The 14,752-nt window shown below is 41.1% G+C and overlaps 2 protein-coding genes across 3 annotated transcripts; one reads left to right on the forward strand and one right to left on the reverse strand.

The window, feature by feature from the left end:
• The first annotated feature begins 1,746 nt into the window (after positions 1-1,746).
• Positions 1,747-9,540, forward strand: COMMD8 (COMM domain containing 8). Of its 2 annotated transcripts, none has more exons than XM_087879248.1 (5): positions 1,747-1,901; positions 3,249-3,404; positions 4,014-4,166; positions 5,621-5,776; positions 6,450-9,540. In XM_087879248.1, the coding sequence occupies exons 1-5, from the start codon at positions 1,860-1,862 to the stop codon at positions 6,459-6,461; spliced, it is 519 nt and encodes a 172-aa protein (XP_087735374.1). In that variant the 5' UTR covers positions 1,747-1,859; the 3' UTR covers positions 6,462-9,540. The 2 variants fall into 2 exon arrangements, with proteins under 2 accessions (XP_087735374.1, XP_087735373.1); XM_087879247.1 differs by having other exon boundaries at positions 1,759-1,901; positions 6,446-9,540.
• Positions 7,515-13,166, reverse strand: LOC117656619 (arylacetamide deacetylase-like 4). The gene is made up of 4 exons (XM_087879383.1): positions 12,993-13,166; positions 11,544-11,760; positions 8,672-8,735; positions 7,515-8,295 (listed from the first exon to the last, which is right to left on the reverse strand). Exons 1-4 carry the CDS (start codon positions 13,164-13,166, stop codon positions 7,515-7,517), a joined length of 1,236 nt encoding a protein of 411 aa, XP_087735509.1.
• Between the last annotated feature and the right edge of the window lie 1,586 nt (positions 13,167-14,752).

A 14,752-nucleotide genomic window follows, 5' to 3' on the forward strand; every position in this document is an offset into this window, starting at 1 on the left:
CTAACCAAGGACCTAGGAACTGTTAAGGTATCGTCGGAGGATGTAAGCTGTTCCGAGTATTATTATTATTATTGTTGTTGTTGTTGTTGTTGTTGCTACTACTATTATTATTATTAATTATTTATTATTATTTACTGATATCGCTGTACCAGGAGACGCCAGGGGCGAAGAAAAAGAACTGGAAAAAAATCACAAAATACCTGGCCATCGAAACTACACGACTATGGATGAAACATGCAAGAGTGATACCCATCGTCATTGGGGCACTTGGTACCATGTCCAAGAATTTTATAAGATACATCAACAAATTGCAGCTTCCTGCAATAACACCAGCGGAACTGCAAAAAACTGCGCTACTCGGAACATCGTACATCTTAAGAAGATTCTTGGTTGATCCCTGGGACGCTGGCAGCAACCCCTATCAACCATCAGCACCAGTCAATGGTATTTGTGATGCATTTATGAATGTTCAGTTGACTTGAGTTTCATGTTTAATAAATAAAGTAAATAATAATAATAATACAGGAACTCACTTGTTTAGGCTTTACTGCCAATAAAAGTTTTTACAGAAGAAAACAGAAGATTTAAACCATGGTGGCTGAAAATCTTTGCATGTGGCACCATGGGCATCCAACTCGGAGAAACTTCGGAACCAGCAACTGATGTCCATTGTGGTGAACGTTCTAGAAGAGTTAGACAATGGATTGTGTAATCACAAGTTGGCTCTCCTAGGTTCTGCAGGCTGACATGTGTCCTCCCGCTTTGCAAATACAGGCGGACCTCAACGCTCGGCCCAATATTTACGTTGCTAAGTGAGAAATTTGTTAAGTGAGTTTTGCCCCGTGTTACGTACCACCGTTGTTAAGCGGTTGTGAAGTTAGTCACACGCTGGCTCAGAGAACCTGGCTTCCCCATGGATTTTGCTCGCTGGAAGGTCAAAAACGGGGATCGCGTGGCTGCGACCGTCGTAAATACGAATCGGTTGAATTTTGATCACCTTTCCATGGTTTTAAGGGTGAAAAACGGCCCTAAGTCAACCTTTTTTTTCCAGGGCCGTCGTTAACTTCGAACGGTCACTAAACAAAGTCAAATGAGCACAAAAACGGTTGTTAAGTGAACCATCGGCTTTCTGAGAAGGTCGCAAAAGGGGGAATCCCATGACGTTGAGACACAGCAACCGTCGTTAAGTAGGAACCAGTGGTCGGAAATTTTGAAATGTATGTTCCTAAGCGCGACGTTCGCTAAGTGAGTTTTGCCCCATTTTGCGACCTTCCTTGGCGCCGTCGGTAAGTGAATCGCGGCAGTTGTTAAAAGTTAGCAACGCGGTTGTTAAGTGAATCAGGCTTTCCCGTTGATTTTGCTCGTCGGAAGGTCGCAAACGGGGGGGGCACGAGACCCCGGGACACTGTGACTGTCGTAAGTATGAGTCAGTTGCTAAGCGTGGGATGCTGCAACGGTCATAACTGTGAAAAACACCCCTAAGTCATTTTTTTCAGTGCCGTTATAACTTTGAACGGTCACTAATCGAACTGTCGTTAAGGCGAGGACTGCCTGCATTGTAATGTTATTTGTGGATTACAGTATAAGCAATAAAGCAATAAATGAGCAATAAAGCTTTGACATTGGCACAATAGGCTAATGCAAGCCACATTTGGTGCCACAAAACTACAATTCCCGGGATGCAATGCTCGTCACGTGTCGACGAGGCTCCTCCTCCCGCCGGCCAAACGCTGCGCCTGCGCAGAAACGGCTGGCCTACTCCGCTGCTTCCGTCGCAGGAAACTACGCATGCGCGCGACGAAGCGGAAAAGCGAGCCAGGCGGACCCCGCCTCGACTCTTGGCGCCTGCGCACGGGAAGATGAAGCTCTTGGAGAAATTGCCGGAGGCTGAGACAGCGAAGGTGAGGACGGAAAGGGACTTTATGACGGTCGGATGGCCTATCGGGGTTTCCGCATCAGCGGAGCATTCATTTTTCCTCAGTCCGGGCATCGAACGCTCGAAGCTAGCTGCCCATGCGCAGAACGGTTCGCGCGCATCTGAACGTGTGCATGAGTGTGCGCATGCGCGCGTGTGGGCTGCTTTTTTTTTTTTGCACATGCGTAGTAGGGTTTTTTTTAAAAAAAAAATTCCTGTAGCATCCTTGCTGCATTGGAATAACAGAGTTGGAGGGGACCTTGGAGGTCATTTAGTCCAACCCCCTATTTCTTGCATTTGCATCTCTTTTTTTCCCCTTTTGGAGAGATGATGATGATGATTAATAATAATATCAATGGTATTTGTGATGCATTTTTAATGTTTAATATTATTATTATTATTATTATTATTATTTAATTAAATATGAAACTCAGTCAACTGAACATTCAAAAATGCATCACAAATACCACTGACATTATTATTATTATTATTATTAATAATAATAATAATAATAAATAAATTAGTAAGTAAGTAAGTATTGGCTCAGGAGTGGCTGACCTCATCGATTTAAAAGTTACCCAACACTGAACGAAAAAATAAATTTGTCTATTTATTCCTTAATATAAATGATGATCCTGGAATTATTATGAACTGAAAGAAAGAAAGACTTTCGACTCATGCCTTGCAGGTAGTCCTCGACGTACGACTGCAATGGAGCCCAACATTTCTGTTGCTAAGCGAAACATTTAAGTGAATTCCCCACCCTCCCCATTTTATCGCCTTTCTTGCCACCTTTGTTCAGCGAATCACTGCGGCCGTTAAACGAGTAACCTGGTTGTTAAGTGAATCGGGCTTTCCCGTTGACTCGGCTTGTCTGAAGGTTGCAAAAGGAGAGCATGTTATACACACATCCCCGGGGGTCATGGCAACCGTCATAAACTAAGTAATAAGTTTAATTAGCAATTTTATGATGTTTGTGTGTCTATATTTTTCTTGACTGTACACCGCCTTGAGTCCTACGGGAGAAAGGCGGTATAGAAATTAAAAAATAAAAAATAAATAAATAAATAAATAAATAAATAAATAAATAAATAAATAAATAAATAAATAAATAAATAAATAAATAAATAAATAAATAAATAAATAAATAATACGAGTCAGTTGCCAAGCGTCCGAATTTTGGGTCATAAGTATCAAAAATTGTCCCTTTTCCCCCCAGTGCCATTGTAACTCCAAACGGTCACTAAACGAGCAGTTGTAAGTCAAGGACTACCTGTACCGAGTCGTGGCCCTGAGGAAACTCATCTCTTTGTTTATGCTTCATTTCTTGCAGTTCTTTCACAAAGTCATCGACGGGCTGTGTGGCCACGTTTTCCCCCGGTATCGTGACTACGATGCCGTTTGGAATTTAACAGAATGGATGGAGGTGCTCGAACAAACGGCCTCGTATTTCAGGGAAACGGTTGGAAAAGATCTTTCGGAGGAAGAGGTAGAAACATCCGGGGATTTAAAAAAAAAGAGAGAGAGAAGGACTCGATTCGGCTGGTTGACTCGAAATTTATTTCATAGAAAAGAAAATAATTTTAAGATCATTATAAAGCAAAGCTTGGTTTATGGAGGAGAACTTTGTTGATTTACGCGTAAATCTAAGATTAGATTAGATTAGATTAGATTAGATTAGATTAGATTAGATTAGATTAGATTAGATTAACAGAGTTGGAAGGGATCTTGTAGGTCATCTAGTCTAACCCCCCACCCAAGCAGGAGGCCCTACACCATTTTGAAAGATGGCAGTCCAGTCTCTTCTTGAAATCCTCCAGGGATGAAGCTCCCACAACTTCTGAAGGCAACTTCTGTTCCATGGGTTGATTGCTCTCAATGTCAGAAAATTTCTCCTTATTTCCAGGTTGAATCTCTCCTTGGTCAGTTTCCATCCATGATTCCTTGTCTGGCCTTTGGGTGCCTTGGAGAATAGCTTGACCCCCCTCCTTTTTTCTGTGGCAGCCCCTCAAATACTGGAAGATAAATTCACTTAAAAATCAATTCACTTAATAACTGCGACATTGTTTTTACCGCTAATTCTTTCTTTTCTTTGTAGGCTGTTCGGCCGTTGGCGGAGTTAAATCCCGACACTCAAAGAGCAGCGCTGACTTGCTTGAAAGCCAGAAAACCTGATATCAGGCAAGCCCTGGTTGGGAAAACAAATGCTATTTGTTCTTCCCAGCTCCTGAATTTTGATTGGCAGCTCAAGGTGAGAGGCCAATCTGCTTATTCTTGTCTGCATAATATTTCTAGGAATCCCCAAATCTGAGAACCTCAATTGAGGGAAATCAATTGAGGACTGACAGGTTAAAAGCTCCTGCGTTTACCATTTTTAAACTCAAAAAAGAAAAAAGAAAAAAAGAGGAGCTGTTAGATAGATAGATAGATAGATAGATAGATAGATAGATAGATAGATGGATGGATGGATGGATGGATGGATGGATGGATGGATGGATGGATGATGGGTGGGTGGGTGGATGGGATAGGTAGGTAGATGGATGATAGATGATCAATAGATGATAGGTGGGTGGGAGGGAGGGAGGGAGGAATGAAAGAGAAGAGATGGATGGATGGGATAGATAGATAGATAGATAGACAGACAGACAGATATATAAATACAGTAGATGATTGATAGAGAGAGAGAGAGAGACAGACAGACAGATAGATAGATACCGTGTTTCCCCGAAAATAAGACCGTCTTATATTTTTTTAAACCCTGAAATAAATGCTTGACTTTATTGCCATGCACTCAAAAACCCGATTAGGCTTATTATCAGGGGATGTCTTATTTTGGGGGAAACAAGGTAGGTAGGTAGGTAGGTAGGTAGATAGATAGATATAGAGAGACAGAGACATATATAGAGATAGAACTAGAGATGATGGATGGATGAATGGATGGATGGATAGAGATAGAAAGATGGATGAATGGGGGGAGATAGGTAGATAGATAGATAGATAGATAGATAGATAGATAGATAGATAGATGATAGATGGATGGATGGATGGATAGATAGATAGATAGATAGATAGATAGATAGATAGATGGATAGTTTGTACGGACTTTGTGTATGCTGCATTCTTTGGGGTCCGTAGCTGGGGCAGAACACATAGATAGATAGATAGATAGATAGATAGATAGATAGATAGATAGATAGATAGATAGATGATAGATAGATAGATAGATAGATAGATAGATAGATAGATAGATGATGGATGGATGGATGGATGGATAGATAGATAGATAGATAGATAGATAGATAGATAGATAGATAGTTTGTACGGACTTTGTGTGTGCTGCATTCTTTGGGGTCCGTAGCTGGGGCAGAACACATAGATAGATAGATAGATAGATAGATAGATAGATAGATAGATAGATAGATAGATAGGTGATAGATAGATAGATAGATGATAGATGGATGGATGGATGGATGGATGGATGGATGGATGGATAGATAGATAGATAGATAGATAGATAGATAGATAGATAGATATAGAGTTATAGGCTGAATGCAAACTAGATTTCCCATTTACATGTACTGGGAGTTCCTTTCAGCTCTCACGTTATGACCTTAAAACGACTGCTAATTATTATTTTTCTCATCTCTTCTGATTAAAAAAAAACAACCCAAGTCTTAATTGTGTCGTTTTTGCTTCCCTACGCAGCTCGCCCTTTCTAGTGACAAATTGTCCATGCTCCAGATGCCGCTTTTAAACCTTGATCTGGATTTGTCTAAAGATGGGGACCTCAAATTTATCTCCGTGGAAATGAATAAAGAAGAGTTACAGGCTCTGATAAACGCATTGGAAGCGGCGAACAAGGTGGGTCTTTTTGCTTTTAACTCGCTTAACAAATGTTTCACTTAGCAACCTACATTTCGGGATCAATTGTGGTCGTACGTTGAGGACACTGGGAAACGCCAGTGGATGCTGAGCATTTATTTCACCCCAAACTGAGTGATAGTTCTATTTTTTAATTGAAGTTATTTTTCTGCTCCCGTTTTTACACTTAACGTTATATTTGGGGGATGTTCAGGAAATCATTTTGTTTCATAAAGCCAACGAAAGCTGAAATCTTTTTCTTAGGGAAGAAAATTGGTAGCCAGTACATAAATGTTGGAAACTGTTGGGATTTTCACACGAATTGAACGCTCAAATCATCCCGGCCAAAAGTATCTCAAAAAGTTCAATCATGGCAACTGGATTTACAAATTATTTTGTAAATTTATTTATTTATTTATTACGTCTTCGGGCAAAATGAAAATAACAAAACGTCTCAGTTTTAATAAACTTAATTGATTGAACTTAATAACGGTCCCGTTGCCATCATTTAACCTTTTTAAGATAGGTTGGGAATTCCGTGGTTGGGATTTATTGATTGAGAAGATATGCGGGCAATCACGTCCACACAATAAAGTTTAAAATATGATTAATATGTTTGAATAAGCTGTTGTGATTTAATGGTTTCTCTTCTTTTTTCCTTCTTTGAAGGTAGTTTTGCAGCTGAAATGATTCCCGATTCAGAGCCGCCCAGTGCTGAGAAAGAGGATATTTATTCTAAAATGCAAACGGATATTATTTTTCCAGAGATGGAAAGGTTCCTGAGATGGAAAAGAAGATGAGGAATTTTAATTGCAGGCTTAGCAAGACTTTGCATTAAACCTTTAAATCAGTTAAGTACATTTAGGCTACAGTATGTCTGAAAAGTTTTGAAGAAATGAAGCGGCTGAAAATTCATATTACGTTAACAAACATTGCGTCAAATTGTTTAGGGCAAAAGAAAAGAAATTTCTTTCTTTTTTTTCTCAATTCGCTTTGGATTTGTTCAAAGAATTACATATTTTGACTACCGTGGGATGGTCAGACTGGAAAGCAAAATACGTTGTTTCCAACTTGCCTAAGAACAATATTTTCTAGGACAAAAACAGCTCTGCGCACAAATACAGAGGAACGCGTCCATTGAATGAAGTACATCCAGTTTGAAAGTGACGTTAGGAACAACTCAAGCGGATTTATGACGTCGGAGTAATACTTGTACGTGGGAGAAATCAATAAATGTTTTTGTAACCTAAGCTATGAAGCAGGTTGAAAATTGAATACAACGTTGAATCTTACAGGTTTAGGACAACTCGCCGCGGCAGGAAAGTTACACTACTATCGAAGAAATGGTGGAATAGAATCATAAAAGGAAGGGTGCCAAAGGAGGGGCAGAATGAAATGTGAATGATAAAAATTAAAAATTATTTTTTAAAAAATTATTTTAAATAATTACATTGAATTGTTGAATTGTCCTGCAGCGAGAAAGAATAAGAATAAGAATAGGATAGGATAGGATAGGATAGGATATAGGATATAGGATATAGGATATAGAATATAGAATATAGAATATAGAATATAGAATAATAAAACACAGAATGGAGAAGTCAGATTGATTTTAAGAGCTACATTTGAGGTTCATTGACCAGGATCTAACCAGTTTATCCTAAGGGGTCCACGAGTCTAGGCCACCGGATTCCCCCGGAAAGAAGATCAAAATGCGACATTGGTTTTGTTTTTGGCCTCACAAGCGTCGGATAAAATCGGTGATATCGTGCACCATCTTGTTGGTCGGCAGAGGGGATCGGATCCAAAACCCATAGAGCAAGACCATCCCATGCAGGCCCTTCTCTATGTGGCTCCAGGTTACCGGCACACGATTGTCCGTCAGTCGCTTCATGTACAACAACCCGTCGTCGCGAAGGACATCATACTCGCAGGTCAGCAAGAAGGTCTGAGGGAGCTTGGAGATCACCGCATCCTCGGTGAGCAACGGCGAGCAGGTTTCGGTGAGCATCTCTTTAATTTCTTCGTGCAACCGAGGGTTAAAATGAGACGAGGATGGCTCTGGAGGCGTGTAGCCTCTGGCTTTGAACTGTTCCGGGATGTTGTCAGCGCTCAACCACTTCTGGTACTTCAGACGGGTGGCCTCAGGAACGTGACTGCTTTTCAGAATACTGTCCGCAAGAGAAGTGGGCTTGTTAAAGTAATAGCAGCCCAAGAAGGGAACTATCTTACGCCACAAGAAGGGACTTTTGCAGTTCTGCTGATAGGATGGCAAGGAGAAATCCAGGCCTTGAAGAACGGGGTAGATCAACACTTGGGCGTGAACCTTGGGAAGGTCACTCCGGTCCACTAGTAACTGGCAGATACGTGTGGCCAATGTACCCCCGAAGCTGTCTCCAGCAATGATAATACGGGAGCTGTCCACCCCGTAATCTTCTGCGTGTTTCATGAGGAAGACAGTCGCCTTCAGACAGTCATCGTACTGAGCTGGATAAGGGTTCTCCGGCCCAAGTCTATACCTGAAAGGAGAAAACGACCGATTATGGATTCCTGATCCAATTGGGTACAGTGACGAGCTCAGTCTTTCCCTCGTTTTGTAATATGGTGGTGATAGTTTTTTTTAATTATCAATCAATGAGAATAGAGTTGGAAGGGAATCTTGGAATCTTCTAATTTTTCTAATTTTTTAAAACATATTTTTAACTTTTTTGTCATTCGTGTTTCATTTGGTCCCTCCTTTGGCAGCCTTCCTTTCTTTTAACAATTTCTATTTCATCGTTTCGTTGATATTAGTGTCACTCTTGGCCCGCGGCGAGTTATCTGCACCGCGAATTGGCCACGGCGACTTGTCCAAGACCTACTGCAGATTAATGAGACAATGGAGGTAATACTCACCGAACTATGAACACAGTCGAATTCCCCTCTTTGGCAATGTACTGCAGGAATCTTTCATAGATAGCTGAAATGAGTATTGATGAGTTATACAATGGATGAGAATTCATTTCTGGAAACCCTTTTCCCTGCTTGGGGGAAGGAAGGTTTGCTGAAGATCAGCTGTTGTAACCAAGGACAGCTGCTGTCCACTAATCGCTTTCCTATTTGCCAGGCCTCTTACTAAAGTCTGTCCTATTTGCGTTTGGAATCGTTTTTTTTTTTTTTTAAATAGGTTTGTTATTTTATACATCTCATTGAGTGGATGGTGTGATACCTGGGTATCATACATTTCAATACAAATGAACATAACATTATTATTCCTGATAATACATTCCATTTTCACCTTTTTAACGCAAAGCTTTTACTATCGTCCTTCAATTCTAAACTTTCTCCTACTTCTTCCATACATTGTAATATCTATTTTTACTATTATTCCCCTCTTATTTCTATCTCTATTTAAACCCTCTTTTTTTTTCCCCCCATGTCACTCTAATCCAGGTAGGGTTTCCTGCCTGGGCAGGAGGTTGGACTAGAAGACCTCCAAGGTCCCTTCCAACTCTGTTATTCAATTCAATTCAATTCAATTCCTATTCTATTCTATTCTATTCTATTCTATTTCTCTATTTCTATTCTATTCTGTTCTATTCTAATATTCAAAGACATGATATTTCCTTCTTTCATTATTCAATATCTCAAATGCACACTTCTGGTACCAGTCACAATCATTCCAACATTTAATATACATCTATTCATATTCCTGTTCTTTCCAGTCCTTGTATTTCTAGTATGGATACACATGTTTTCATTAAAATATATATATATTTTCATTATCTAATCGCGGAGTGTTTAATTTTAGTTTCCATCGTTAATCACATTTTTATATCTATTCAATAGTACCCCCACATAACTTCTAGTTATCTAATTTACAAAGTAATTTTCTAACTTACATAACACTAATGTTGATATACAGTATTAATGTATATTCAAAAGTAATTTTTACCTCTTTAGCCCCTTAGCCATCCTGTCTTGCCTGTTTCCGAATTTGTAATCTCATTATTATTATTATTATTTAAACTTGCTTCCCACGTCCCTATTTGCCAGGCCTCTTGCTGAAGTCTGTCCTATTTCCTTTCGGAATCGTTTTTCAGAGGGCAAGAGATCAGAAGATCCCATTCCGATCTTTGGGTCACGTCGACAACGCTGTGGCAATATTGAAAATTGCTAAAACTTTGGGTGCGGCTGGCATAAACGCAGATATGGCTTGATTATAGTGTGCAAAGCAAATGACTGATAGAATCTGTGCCTAATGTCCGTGTTTAATAAGAGAAATTAATATTCCCTGTTTATCTCTATTTAAATATCCACCTTCTCTTGCTTCACCATGCCTTGCACATAACTAATTGGACTAGAATAATAATAATTTTATTTCTATACCGCCCTTTTCCCGAAGGACTCAGGGCAGTGTAACTCTGACAGCAACATTATAGGTCCCTCTTCAATATCTTCATGGATGACTTGGAATAGAAGGGGAACTCAACAGATTTGCAGATGACACTAAACTGGCAGGAATAGCCGACACCCCTCAAAAACAGTAACGCTGAGAGGGATCTTGGAGTCCGAGTGGACGATCCCTTAAACCTGAGCCAGCCGTGTGCGGCAGCAGCCAAAAAAGCTAATCCGATCCTTGGTTGTATAAACAGAGGCATAGAATCAAAATCACGTGAAGTATTAGCACCGCTTTATAAATCCTTAGTAAGGCCACATCTGGAATATTCTGCATCCAGTTTTGGTTCCCACATTACACACACAAAAAAACGGCGTTGGGACTTTGGAAAAAGTACAGAGAAGAGCAGCTGGGATGATTAAAGTCCTGGAGGATAAAACATATTTATTTATTTATTGTTTCAATTTATATGCCTCCCTTCTCCGGAGACTCAGGGCGGCTTACAATGCGTTAAGCAATAACCTTCATACTTTTGTATATACCTGCTTAGTAGGGCTTTTGCCCCCCCCCCCCAAATACAAAGTCAGCTTATTGCCCCCACAATCCGGGTCCTCATTTGACCTACCTCGGAAGGATGGAAGGCTGAGTCAACCTTGAGCCTGGTGAGATTTGAACTCGCAGTAATTGCAGGCAGCTAAGTGCTACTTAACAGCACTTTAGTCCGCTGCGCCACCAAGGCTCTAACATATGAAGAACGGTTGCAGGAATTAGGTATCAATTTCAATACCTATAGAACAGTTTAAAGCCAATGGGACAGTTTAAAATCGTATTTTATTCCGAATTCATTTTAAATTGCATTTTATCCAATTCGATTTTAAATTGCTTTTCTCACGTTTTAGTAATAACTTGTTTCTGGAACTCTGCACTCCGATATGGCCCAAGGGCTAATCAATAAATAAAGATACTAGATACTTTAAAAAAAAGGATTAGTGGGGGCATGAGAGCAATCTTCCAGTATTTGAAGGGCTTCAACTTATTTTCCAAAACACCAGAAGGCAGGACAAGAAATAATGGTTGGAAAGTAACCAAGGAGAGAAGCAACCTGGAATTAAGGAGAAACTTCCTGACAGTGAGAACAATTAACCGGTGGAACCACTCGCCACCAGAAATTGTGGGTGCTTTGTGTGTGTGTGAGAGAGAGAGTGAGAGAGATTTTGAATGAAGTGGAATCGTAGGCGAATCTGAACATCTACATGTGTTTTAGTAGCCAACCATCCGGAAGTGATTTGCCATTAACTGGGATGCTTTTCAGTGTTCCAGTTTATCTCCCTGAGATTCCCCAACTATCTTGGTTTAGCAATCCAAGGTTGGCTTGGAATTACATCTTACCGATGCTTCCCGCAATGCCAGCTCCACCATGGCAAAAAAGCACAGCTTTTCCTTTGGCCTTTGGCTCCGTTTTGGGCGAGTAGATCCTCACTGGCACCCCATCAAAATCCTGGTCCCGAATGGTCAGGGATGGATCCTTAAACAGGCTGATTGTATTCGTCCACAGCCGTATGATTTCAGGCAAACTGGACAAGCCCAGCGCCTCTGCAACAATTCCCTGTTGGCCAAACGACAGGAGAGAAGAAGTTAATTTGGGGAGACGCTCACAACTTCTGAAAGCGAGCTATTAGTAAGAACTGTGTTGCTAATTTTACTATTCTGACTAGTTATTCTGACATGATAGCATTTTCCAGTATTTGAAGCGGGTGGAAGAAGAGGGTGGTGAGCTTATTCTCCAAAGCCCCTGAGGGCAGGACAAGAAGCAACGGGTGGAAACTCATCAAGGAGAGAAGCAACCTGGAATTAAGGAGAGATTTCTTAACAGTGAGGACAATTAACCCCTGGAGCAACTTGCCACCAGAAATTGTGGGTGCTTCATCACTGGAGGTTTTGAAGAAGAGACTGGACAATCACTTGTCTGAAATGATCCTGCTTGAGCAGGGGGTTGGACTAGAAGACCTCCAAGGTCCCTCCCAACTCTATTCTGATTGATTGAAATGTCACCCAGCCAGAGGGCATTTTTAGTTTTTAGTTTTTAAATGGTTATTAATTGTTTAGTTTTAATTTGTTAATGGGTTTTAATTCGCACTGTTTTAATTCGGGCCAAAGTATATAATTCTTTTAATTAATTTTAAATTTTGTATTGTTATGTATTTTAGTTTTGGCTGTGCACCACCCTGAGTCCACTAGGAGAAGGGCGGTATATAAATTGAATGAATAAATGAATGAATGAATGAATGAATGAATGAATGAATGAATGAATGAATGAATGAATAAATAAATAAATAAATAAATAAATAAATAAATAAATAACTTCAACCTTAACTTAAATTTTACTTTCATTTAACTTTTCCTTAGACATAGTGAGGCATGATTCTCCCAAGTTCAGATTAATTAAAAAAAAAAAAAGATTTTCATTGCATTTCCCACCCACCCCACCCACCCCTTCTTCTATTTAGATTTTACTACCTGGTGTAACTCAAACCACATTCTCAGACTGAATGAGTCCCAACTGTTCCAAAGGGACGTGCCCACTTACAGACACAGCTGTGAGATGAAGGAAAAGAAAATGAAAGGAATCCCTCTTAATTCCCAACCCCTTTCAAAACTGGACAGGGAGGTGACCCAGTCAGTTTCACAGCTTTTCTTGTTCAAGAAGCGAAGAAAGGCTTTTGACGGCGGCGTGGATGGATTCGGGGCCAGTTCGAATCTTGTAAGGAAATAACAAAACGATTATTTCCCCCCCCCACCCCTCGAAGTTCCTGAGAAAAGGAATAAAAGAAAACTTACGAACAGGATGCCCGAAAGGAGCCACACTTGACACATGCGAAGCTGCAAGGCTTGATCGATCCCAGGAGGAAACACCGTTTGGGAATATTGGATGACGACCGAGACCAGGAAGATGGCTGGGTAGACGGCAGTTCCGACAAGAAGGCATGCTAGGTGCTTCCAGAAGGAAGTCATTGCGCCTTGTTCTGGAATAGAAGGATGCTGCTTGTCCTCTTGTCCGTAGAGACTGCGAAGAGTCCAGTAGCTATAGGTATTTCCATATATAGCCAACCCATCTATATGTGGAAATATAAGTGGGTTGGTATTAATAAAGAGAATCCTGCCTTCTCCTCTCCACCCATTATGGAGACACCTACAAGAAGGACCAAGCAGAGAAGAAGATCTGGTGGGAGGGACTGACCGCTGGATCGGTCTTCTCTAACTGGGTTGTTGTGAGGCCAAAAATCTTAACCCGGTTATTATAAGGGTTTAATTGCCAACATTATACCTTGGCTGGCTCGCTTCTCATTTCCTGATGTTGCAATGGTTGATAGATTGGAAAGGAGTCAACGGATTGTGTCACATATAGAGATATATTTTGGAGGCGGAGAACATACCACAAAGGAGATATGAAGAGCAGGGACTTGTGGGAGCCAGATGGGGACAAAAAATACCCAACAGGCACAAAAGATAACCTTGTGGAGTGGGTACGGCGGCCTAGAGGTGCAGCTCTGGCCTCACAATCAAGAGGCTGTGAGTTCGATCCTAGGTAGAGGCCGATATTTCTCTCTCTCTCTCTGGGCACACTGAGAATATACCTGCTGAACAAAACTCTGTATTGGCAACAGGAAAGGCATCCGGCCATTAAAAAAAAAACACCATTCTGCTAGCTTCATTCAGTTGCCCAGACTCCAGACCCCGCAAGGGATTATAGGGTCATTAAATGATGATGACAAAAGATAACATTGTCCGTTCTCTCATCCCTTAGCAAAGATGGAGGCCTTCTCCTCCCCACCCATTATGGAGACTCCTAAACGAAGGACCAGGCAGTGAGGAATGTCTGAGGGGAGGCGCCTAAACCATTTCAGACAAAGGACTGTCCAATCTGTCAGCGTCTCACCACTGGCATAGAGTGGAGAGAGATAAGCCCTGAACTTTTGCCTGCTAAATCCCTTTGAAGCTGGGTCGTCGTGGAAATGAAGGGAGGGGGGGACATTCCTGTGAAATGACGAGACAAGAAATCAGTAGAGTGACTTGGAAGATAGCCAATGAGAAGCAGATAATTGGGGATCAGAAAGGGAGGGATTGGGGGGCAAAAGGTCAGTCTTGTCCGCATCGAGTCCTGATCCGGTTTGCTGTGCTCAAATAAAGAGAAGATTTCCTTAAAGATTGGCAGTTTAGAAATTCATTTATTTTGAGATAGCATCGAAGTCTGACACAATCTCTTCTTGAAGACCTCCGGTGATGGAGCACCCACAACTTCTGGTGGCAAGGAGTTCCCCTGGTTCATTGTTGTCACTGTGAGGAAATTCCTCCTTCGTTCCAGGTTGCTTCTCTCTCCTTGATGAGTTCCCATCCTTTGCTGCTTCTTCTCCTGCCTTCTGGTGCTTTGGAAAACAGGCTGAAAACCTGCCCCCCCCCCTGCCCCCTCTTCTTTGGGGCAGCCCCTGAGCTATTGGAGCATTGTTAAGAAAAGGAAGTTTTTGCCCCAGGACTAATGATAGGGTTGGTATGGACTAGAAGGGTTAATTGCGGTCATATCCTGCAATCCTCATTTCGTA

This window comes from Pantherophis guttatus, chromosome 15 (assembly GCF_059756535.1).
Source record: "Pantherophis guttatus breed Tessera chromosome 15, ASM5975653v1, whole genome shotgun sequence".
NCBI lineage: Eukaryota > Metazoa > Chordata > Lepidosauria > Squamata > Colubridae > Pantherophis > Pantherophis guttatus.